The sequence below is a fragment of the Pteropus alecto genome, unplaced genomic scaffold, assembly GCF_000325575.1.
Source record: "Pteropus alecto unplaced genomic scaffold, ASM32557v1 scaffold146, whole genome shotgun sequence".
In the NCBI taxonomy this organism is placed as follows: domain Eukaryota; kingdom Metazoa; phylum Chordata; class Mammalia; order Chiroptera; family Pteropodidae; genus Pteropus; species Pteropus alecto.
This window is the reverse complement of record NW_006442107.1, coordinates 29298234-29307823: the sequence shown is the minus strand read 5'-3', so window position 1 is coordinate 29307823 and position 9590 is coordinate 29298234. Positions and strand designations below refer to the sequence as shown.

Below are 9590 nucleotides of genomic sequence, written 5' to 3'. Positions count from 1 at the left end.
CCATTGACAGTGTACCATGTTTCCCTTTTCTCCACATCCTCACCAGCACTTATCTCTTGTCTTTTTGATGACCATAATTATAATAGGCATTGTGGTTTTAATTTGCATTTCCCTAATGGTTAATGATGTTGAGCACATTATCATGTACCTATTGGCCATTTCTTTGTAGTCTTTGGAAAAATTTCTATTCAGGTCATTTCTTATTTTTAAATTGGATTATTTGTTTTTCTGTTGTTGAGTTATATAAGTTCTTTATGTATTTTGGATATTAAACCTTTTCATATATATGATTTACAAATATTTCCACCATTCTGTAGGTTTTTCTTTATTTTGTCAACCATTCCTTTTACCATGAAGAAGCATTTTATTTTGATGTGGTCTCATTTATTTTTGATTTTGTTTCTTGTGCTTTACATGTCATATTTAAAAATTTATTGCCAAGACCCTTGTCAGGTAGCTTCTTTCCTATGTTTTCTTTTAGGAGTTTTATGGTTTCAGGTCTAATAGTTAAGTCTTTAATCTGTTTTATGTTAATTTTTGTAAGTGGTATAAGATATGGGTTCAGTTTCATTCTTTTACATATGCATATCCAATTTTCCCAGCACCATTTATTAGAGAGACTGTCTTTTCTCCATCGAGTGTCCTTGGATTCCTTGTTAAATATTAGTTGACTGTATATGCTTCAGTTTATTTCTGGGCTCTTGATTCTGTTTCATGTGTCTATGTGTCTGCTTTTATGCTAGTACCATACTGTTTGATTACTGTAGCTTTATCACATAGCTTGAAATCAGCAAGTGTGACGCCTCCTGCTTTATTCTTTTTTCTTGGGATTGCTTTGGATATTCTGGGATCTTCTGTGGTTCTGTGTATAACTTTATGTTTTGCTTTTATTGTCCAAGTGCACTGAGTGGCTTTTACTCTCGTCTTCACTTCTCCCTTTCTCTGTTCTAGCTACTTGCCACTCTTTTTGTCCCACACCCTCCACTACATACAGATATTCATGACCCAGAGCAAAGCGGTAATGAGAACAGTGAGGGTTAAACCAACCTTGCAAGTCACCAAAGAGATCTTCCTGACACAGCTTGGTACAGACTGCCTTTGACTTTTTAATCAATTTATCTTCATAATGAATGAATAAGGACATGACAGTTTAACTCAAATATAAGTTCACAGCAAAATATAGTGTAGATTTTCTTTTTTTCTCTCTCTCTATTATTAAGGAATCAGCTTACTCTTGTCCCTAGATTCTTCTCTTCTCTATCCAAAGACAGAAAAATAGTCATACTGCAGGGACATTTTAAAGTTAACACATATCTGGTTTGGCTAAAATACTCTTTCCAGGAGCAAACATGGATGCTTTGAACTTTTTTTGGTTTGTCCACACACTTGTGTTGTCCAGCAGCATGTAGAGCTCCCTGAGGATCAGATTTGAACTGCTGCCAAGTGCATACTCTCCTTTTTCAATTGAACTTTAGTCCTTATATGGAAGTAATTTTAAAAAATTCTTAATTACTTCCTTTTAGCATCAAAACCTCCTTAAGTTTCAGTAGGGCATATGGCTGCCTGGCTTGAGACTATATTTCCTAGCTTCTCATGTGGCTAAGTACAGACATGTGACTCAGTTTCCCTCAAAAGAATGTGAGCAAAGTGATGTTTGCAACTTCTATGACAATTCTTAAAAGCGAATTGCTTGACCTCTATTTTCTCTTTATCTGCATTCCAACCCCAGATGAGATATCAGCTAACCAGCTCCACTCATGCAGTTGAAGGCAAAATGGTAGAGCAGTAAGGTGAAAGGAAGTAGAGTCCTTAGATAACCTGGTGGGGCACAGTCATCTACACTCTGGAGTGCCTCTGAGCTGTTGTGTGAGAGAGCAATAAATATCTCTCCCTTGAGAGAGCTGCTCAAGTTTTGAGTTTCTCTGTTATAACAGCCTAATCTATATACCCCAACCAACATGATAGTGGACATTAAGTACTGAACAGTTGTTATGCCATTTTGTTCTCTAGCAATGATCCTAAAATAGGTGCTACTTGTGCAAGCAGGCTTAGAGAGGTGAGGTGACTTGCCCAAGATCTCACAGCTGTAAGTGGTAGAACTTGAACTCAGCTCTGAGGTATTTAAAAACACACATTCTTAATTGCTATGCCCTCAGGTCTCTTAATATTACTGTTCGCTCTTTTTCTATAGATAATATTCAAAGTATTCTTCTCTGTCACTTTAAAGTTTTAGTCTGTTACACACCATAGCTTTAGACTCTTTCTTTGCTGGGTTTGGTATACATTTATCATTTCGTCCTGCCTTTTTGGGAGGGTGGGGAAGGCAGAGAGTATTGTTCTTAGTTTTGAATATAGATTCATCTTGGCTTGTTTGTTAGATTGTAAATCCCTCAGGAGATATACTAGTGACACAAATGCTAAATAAATGGCAATTATATGTCTAAAGGGATAAAGGCTGTCTGATCTTCTAGAATGACTCAGTATTCTCTTATGTGATGTTGTTCTCATGGGTATATAAATTCTGCTGTAAATGTATCAGTCCTAGTGAAAACACCCTTCCCCTAATTTAAAACATATTTTCATAGTAGCAGTGTATTTACCTAGAGGAAATATCTGAAAAGATGATTTTGAACAAGGAATGATGCCCATTCTATCTGTCAGTATAAATATAAGCAGGTGGAATTTAAAAATTTGCAGTCTCACTTTAGACAAATGTTAGCTTCATGATCATTCTGTTGTGCATGAGTTAGTAATACATTGGTTGCATAGTAAAAGAAAATCCAAAATATCACTGCCTTAAATAAGATATATATATTTTTTCTAACATGAAAGAGGCCTGGAGGTGATCAGCCAAGGACCGATATGGTAGCCACTTGGTCATTGTGATGTCCAGCTCCTTCTAATTTTTCCTTCTAAATGGTTTCCACTTTAAAGGTGTCCTCATGGTTAGCGGGAGTCCCTGTAATGACAACTGTTGTATCAGAGCTTTAGGCAATAGAATTCAGAGAAGGTAAATGGCCTTTATCTGCCTATTCTCTTTTCTAGAATTTTCACTAAACAAACTTCCACCCCATTGGTTAGAACTTAACAATACCTCGTTACATAGCAGACCAAATAAAATCAAAGTTTGTCTTGTTTTTAACTAAAGAAGAAAGGGAAGAATCGATGTTGGGTAGATTGCCTTGCCATCTAATTAGAAAATTACCACCATTCTAGATCAGGGATACTGACAAACTCTGGCCCATGGGCCAAATCTGGCCTTCGGCCTGTTTTTGTTTCTGTGTTTTTTTTCTTTGTTTGTTTTTGTTTTTGTTTTTATGATTTTTGTTTTTGTTTTGTAAATAAAGAGTTACTGAAACCAAGCCATATACATTCATTGATGTATTGTGTACTGATTTCATGATATAACAGCAGAGCTGAGTGGTTGTTACAGAGATGAGATGACCCATAGCCTAAAATATTTACTATCTGACCTTCTATAGAAAAAGTTTGCCAACCCTTGCTCTAGATCATGGAGGACAGATTTTGACAAATGAATGGCTTCGTTCCTTGGGATACTATTATAGGAGCAGCATTGAGTTTAATATGGATTCAGTAATAATCTAGTCTTCTTGAGCCCCAGTGACTTTATATCCATCTATTAGGCATACATTTGGCTGCAAGCAACATAAAACCTGACTAATGGTGGATTAGACAAAAATGAGTTTATTTATCTCACATGTAAAGAAATCCAGAAGTTCACTGTCCAAGGCTGGTGCAGATGCTCAATGATGCCTTCAAAATTGGACCCTTTTTTTCTCCCCAACTGTATCCAGGATGTTGCTGTTCTTCTCCATGCTTATTATCAGGTGGCTGCAGCACCTAAAAGCATTATGTCTGCATCACATGTAGGGAGAAGGGAAAATTACTGAAGGCCAAAGAGGGCACGAGTCTGTAGCTTTCTAAAAACTTTCCCAGACGTGCTCATTGGCCAGGACTATATCTCATGACCCCGGCTAGCAGCAGAGGATTCTGGGACGGTGAGAATATAAGTTGGGCATGTTACTGGGGCAAACGAATAGAGATTCTATTGGAAAGGAAGAAGGGGAGACAAGAACAGTATGTGCTGCAGAGGGTCCCTCACAGTAAACTGAGCTACTCTAGCACGTTCTTAGAGTTTCACCTTCCCTTTCACCTTCCTTATCTGCCCTTTCCTGCCACAGTTCCCAAAATTAATTTTGTTCTTTTCACCTCCCTTGCATATTTTCGGCTAGGTGAGAAGCCTGGAAATGAGCCGGAAGAAGTGAAGCTGCAGAATGCCAGCAGACAGATTGTGCAAAATGCCATCCTGCAGGCTGTGCGGCAAGTCTCCCAGGAGAGTCGGCGGAGGGAAGAGAGAGCCCGTGACAGCCGGGGCAGCTTCCAGTTGGGTGTGGGGGAATTAACCAAGAAGCATGAAAAGAAGTAACACAGTGGATTTGGCTGCCATCATATGCTTGGCTTCCAGCCTTCTTCTTAGTATAGGATGCATCGCCAAAACGTTGCCAGTGAAGCAAACCAAAGTGTCATTGACACCTAGCAGTAGAATGATTTCACACTAGCCCTTGGCTGAGAAGCACTGTTTTGAAAAAGTGCGTTAGACGATTCTGTTTATATTAATGCAGTGCCTCTGAAACAGTGGGGCCAAACACAACACTGTAATTGCAAAAGTAGTTTGTAGCACAATTTATTTTTAAAGTTCTTTTTAAGAAAAAATAATTCTGTCTTGTTTACTTCTGCCTTTTAAGCATTCTTTTTGTGAATTTAACCAGCAGTCCTTTTTGCTGAAATACTGAGTGCAGTACTGTGTTCATTATATATTTAAAAGACTTGCTGGAAAAGGAAGGAATGGAGTTTCAGCCACCTTCAAATATGGAACTGAAAAGGCTTTTCTAAAGTGAGTTCAGGTCCAAGATCAAATTAAGCAAAGGCGAATTCTAAGACCAAATCCCTGAGGATCTTACCAAGGCATATATTTATATTACTTTTTTAAAAAGGAGGAGTTTAGCATCTCAAGAACTGTCTTTTAGTCTCAATTGTTTGATAGTTGGTGTTTACTTTCTGTGCAGAAATCCTTTGGAAATATTATGAATTTCTTTTTTCATCCCAAAATTAAGACAAGTTTATCTATATGCATGAGTTGTCCATAACTCAGTTCTTTAGCAGCCTCACAAAGAGCAGCTACAATTGTAGATTCCACCCTGGAGCTAAACTAGGGTCTGATTCTGGGGTGCAGTGTCCTTGAATGGAGCTCTGGGGCCTAATAAATGCTGTGTTGCCATCAGGCTATGTATTTGCACTAGTACCTCGCTACTAAGAACTTTCCTTTTTCCCACTGACAGATTAAAATTATTTTTTTGAGATTATGAAAATCATACATATCAGAAATGAATAACACTTAAAATGGGAAAACTTTTTTTAAAACTCTCTGAAGCATGAAAATACAGTGGGAATATTAAAGCGACAGTGTTGTGAATGTAGTTATGGAGATATATGTGTGTGTATGAATAAAGCCATCTATATTGCAACAATATATGACTTCTGCTTCATTCCCACATAGATAATGCACATCTTTCTGGAGTCTTTAGAGTCCCATTTCCTGGGCTTCACAACAGTTATTGAATTGGTGCTACTGGGGACAGAAGAAGAATTTAATCTTTGTTAAAAACCTTTTGGCTTGAGAGCATCAATGTCTACATTTGATAGTTTTTTAAAAAGCCAAGTATTTACATCTAAAGTATGACTGATATTAAGGTATATTTGTAAAATTCCAATATGTTACACTTTCCAGAATGGATACTATTGATAACAGTAGATGAATGAAAATAATCTCTTATCATCTCAGCTAGACTATCTCACACGATGCACAGATGGAATAAATTCACAGGGAGAATGGCAGTAGGAGAGAGCGGAGGGTTTAAAATTTAAATATGGTTTGTTCATAATTTTTTAAACAGAACTCATGACAACTGAAGAATGAATTTAAGTTGATCTGAAGGCATATCACTGATGTGATATAACTGCATAGTATAGATAGTGTGAATGAAGGTATAAAGGGAAATTATTCAGGAGAATCTACACACACAAAAAAAATCCAATGCTTGTAGTTTGCAAGTAATCTGGCACTATGTATACTGAGAAGTCTGGATATAACCAGCATCGGATCTTGCTGACATATGTAGAAACACACTAACATATCATCTTTCCTCTGTGTACTGTGCTAATACATTGGGGATCTTTGAAAACATCTGATGAACCTCAGTATCTAAATGTTACTTGTAAAAAAAATATATGCAACTTTGAAGTATGTTGTCATTTTAAGCAAAGTTTTCTCTGTCCTATTGTTATGGTTCATTTTATACGTGAACCTTACATTCATATGGCACCAGGAAGCGTCCCGAGGCTGTTTTCCAAATCTCTAGATCATGACCCGGGAAAGTGCTCCTCTAATGGGCCTCTACTGTGACTGTGAAGAAAGTCAGGGATGATGGTTCCTGAGGCTTGAACAGAAAAGGACATGTGCTAAGAAGTGGCCTTTGGATCTCAGGAAGTAAAGATAAGTGGATCTGGAAAGCTGAGTGTCTTTCATGATCTTTCTGAGATGGAAAGTGTACAGTGAGGAACAGAAATATGGAGAAGTTCTTGGAAGGAGAAAAGAAAGTTAAGCAACTCCTGCACTTAATAGGTAGGTGCCATATTGGCAGAATCCTAAGGAAGCTCAGCTATTTTAAAATGAGTGCTTCTGTTAGACTTTTACTTGTATCTCAGTATGAAGTTACTGGATTCTAAAAGGGCTGACAGAACATCATTTGACATAGGGTTAAGGGCTTCCACTGGCTATTATCATAAACCAGCACACAGCTTTTGGTTTTAGGAATTAGTGGGCACACTTATTTAACGTCTTTTATCTTCCTGATTTACCACATGGTAAAGCATACATGGGCCTTCCAAGACTGTTTTGTTGTTCATCTTTCACTTTGCTTGTCTCTGGAGTTCAACTAATGAAAAATATTTTTATGTTACTTTGCTTTTCTGTAATCATCTATCCAGTGTGAAGAGTATTGTAAATAGACACAAAACAGCTTACTGCTTCCTTTATTTTTTTTCCTTTTTTTCCTCTTTTTTAGCCACTTAGTCTTCCCTTATGGTGGGATTTCAGGTTACAAATAAACAGATCAATCATTTAAAAATTATTGAATTTATGCCATTCAGGATATTTTTAAGATTTTTAAGGACTCTATAAAATAATACGAAAGAGGGAATTTAAAATTTATCCACTGTAACAACTGTTGTAGTAAAATACAGTAGAGAATGAAGTCTCCAAAAAATCTGGTAACTAATTTAACCATTTTACTACCCAAATAGGTGTAAAGACTAAACATTTGAGCAAATCATTCAGTTCTTATAAGGAGAGATTAGCAACTAAAATAATATCATCTCTCTAGAGGGTAAGAAAGCTTTCTGAAATATATTACTATACATTATCTTATTCGTCTCAACACTGCTGGCAGGAAGATCTTATTCTCCTTTTGCAGATGAAGTCATACTGTGTTGAAGAGAGGATAAATATATCCTAGATGGTAAAAAGCGAGTATTATTGGGCACAAGAATCCATGAATAACTGATCTTGAACTTCATGAGTATATAAATTAGCTAAGGAGTTTAAGAATATAAATTCTAGGAATATTTATATTAAGATGGAAGACTAAAACTGCCTTACAGAATACCTTTCTGAGTAATAAATCAAAAATAGTAAACGGCCAACAAAAATAATCATCAATAGAAAAAGTTCAATCAATTTCCCTCAAAAAGTGCGTGCTAAGGAAAAAAACCCAGGAAACTCCAGAGGGAACAAAATGGAAGATTAACAACAGCATGACATGTTCAGCTTCTCTTTCCTCTGCTCCTCAGAAGCCATGCTGGTCAGCCCACAGAATCCTGACCCAGGTCTGATCCAGGTCTGGGGAAAGATGACTGAGTGACTTTGTCATTGTCTTCTGGCTGCGGTGTAATGTCTTTTGGAAAGAAATAGGTGAAATAGGAAAGGAACTTCTCTCAGACAGAAGTGACAGCTTCATCTAGCAGAAATGGAAAAAAAAAAAGAAAGAAAAAAGAAAGAAAGAAAGAAAGCATCTATTTAAAAATCCCCTCATTATATTCTAGGGAAATGGATACAAGATGCCCAACAGCAATACTTCTAGAATAAAAGAAAAATTTGTGAAACTTCTAGGCTGAGAGTGAGTCATTTACTAGCAAAGATGTCACTCAAGCATAAAGGCAAGCATAATAGAAATTACCAAGGGTTACCAGTACTCAAGGGCTCTTCTTGAAAAAATTGACAGTGAACTTCAGCCCACTTAAAGATAAATCAAAATAAAGGATCTAGGATTGGGGGAGCTGCAGCAAAAGGACTGGTGAAGAGCAGTGCCTTCACTTAAATATAAAGTGAATATTACATAATTGTGAAAATTAGGCTAAAGTAAAGAATATAAATTGTTATATCTTGAGAATATAAAAATGTAACTAACAAAAATCAGGAGGTGGGGCAAGGGAAATGGCATCATGCTCATGACTTCGTCTATTAGAGAAAAGAGAAATTATATGATTTTAAATTGAATGACCTAGTTAAAAAACTTCAAGGATACTAACCTCTTAATCGATTTTATCATTCCTTTTCTTAAACTTAAGTGAGTATATAAGAATATATCTTATGATAATATTTATTTAAAGTTTAGCAATTCCTTTAGTTTCCATTTAGTTTTTTCTTTCATGTAATTAAAAATAAAGTGACATATATATTGTCAGCACCGAGCTAATCGAGAAGAGAAGGTTTCGGTGGTGAGACACCCAGTCGGAAGAATGCACGAGGGGCCGGCATGAGAATGAAACGGCAGGCACCAACTTTATTGTGGGGAGCGCACTTCTGTTAAGGGAGTGCAGTATTGTGCACACTTCTTGTGCTCCCCTTCTGCTCTCCAGAGGACTGCATGGCTCTACACATACCAGAGTACAATATGGCCTTCAGCCACACATGCGTGATACGATAAGCTGAAGTTATGTTTACATATTTTAGGCACAGGTGCTCTACTACATGAATGTAACATTCTAAATCTGGGGTCCTATTCCTAGCCCCAAGCCTAGATCACAGCCAGACCTGGGATCAGCCAGGCCTGGCTCCCACACTCCACCCCTGCATGTTGTGGCACAGGATCTGGCCCAGAGGGCACTACCTTGGAGCCACAATCCACTTGCCATTCCTGGAGTGGCTTAGCCCTGTGGGGCATCTACCCTGAGTTACTTTTTACCTCCTATCTCTCTGGGTGCTGCTCAGCACACCAGGGGCATTGTGACACGGCAACTTGTGACTGCATCAACGGTAGCCCCCATCATTTTGCTAGGTCTTGGTGGTTAACCAGGCATCCTCAGGGATGGGAGCCTGACCCTCTACATAAGGACTCAGTATGTCTCCCATCTCAGCAGGCTCTTTCAGGAGCTCTGCCTGAAACTGTACTGATCCAAATGAGGAGTGCAGTAGACATGACAGGGGTCTCACAGAAAACTGCGCCCACTGC

At 37.7% G+C, this 9590-nt stretch overlaps 1 protein-coding gene across 1 annotated transcript; it reads left to right on the top strand.

Annotated features, from left to right (window-relative positions):
- Positions 1–1021: 1021 nt before the first annotated feature.
- On the top strand, positions 1022–4675 carry AKAIN1 (A-kinase anchor inhibitor 1). Its single transcript, XM_006920116.2, has 2 exons — positions 1022–1085; positions 4254–4675. The coding sequence occupies exons 1-2, from the start codon at positions 1022–1024 to the stop codon at positions 4445–4447; spliced, it is 258 nt and encodes an 85-aa protein (XP_006920178.1). The 3' UTR covers positions 4448–4675.
- The last annotated feature ends 4915 nt before the right edge of the window (positions 4676–9590 follow it).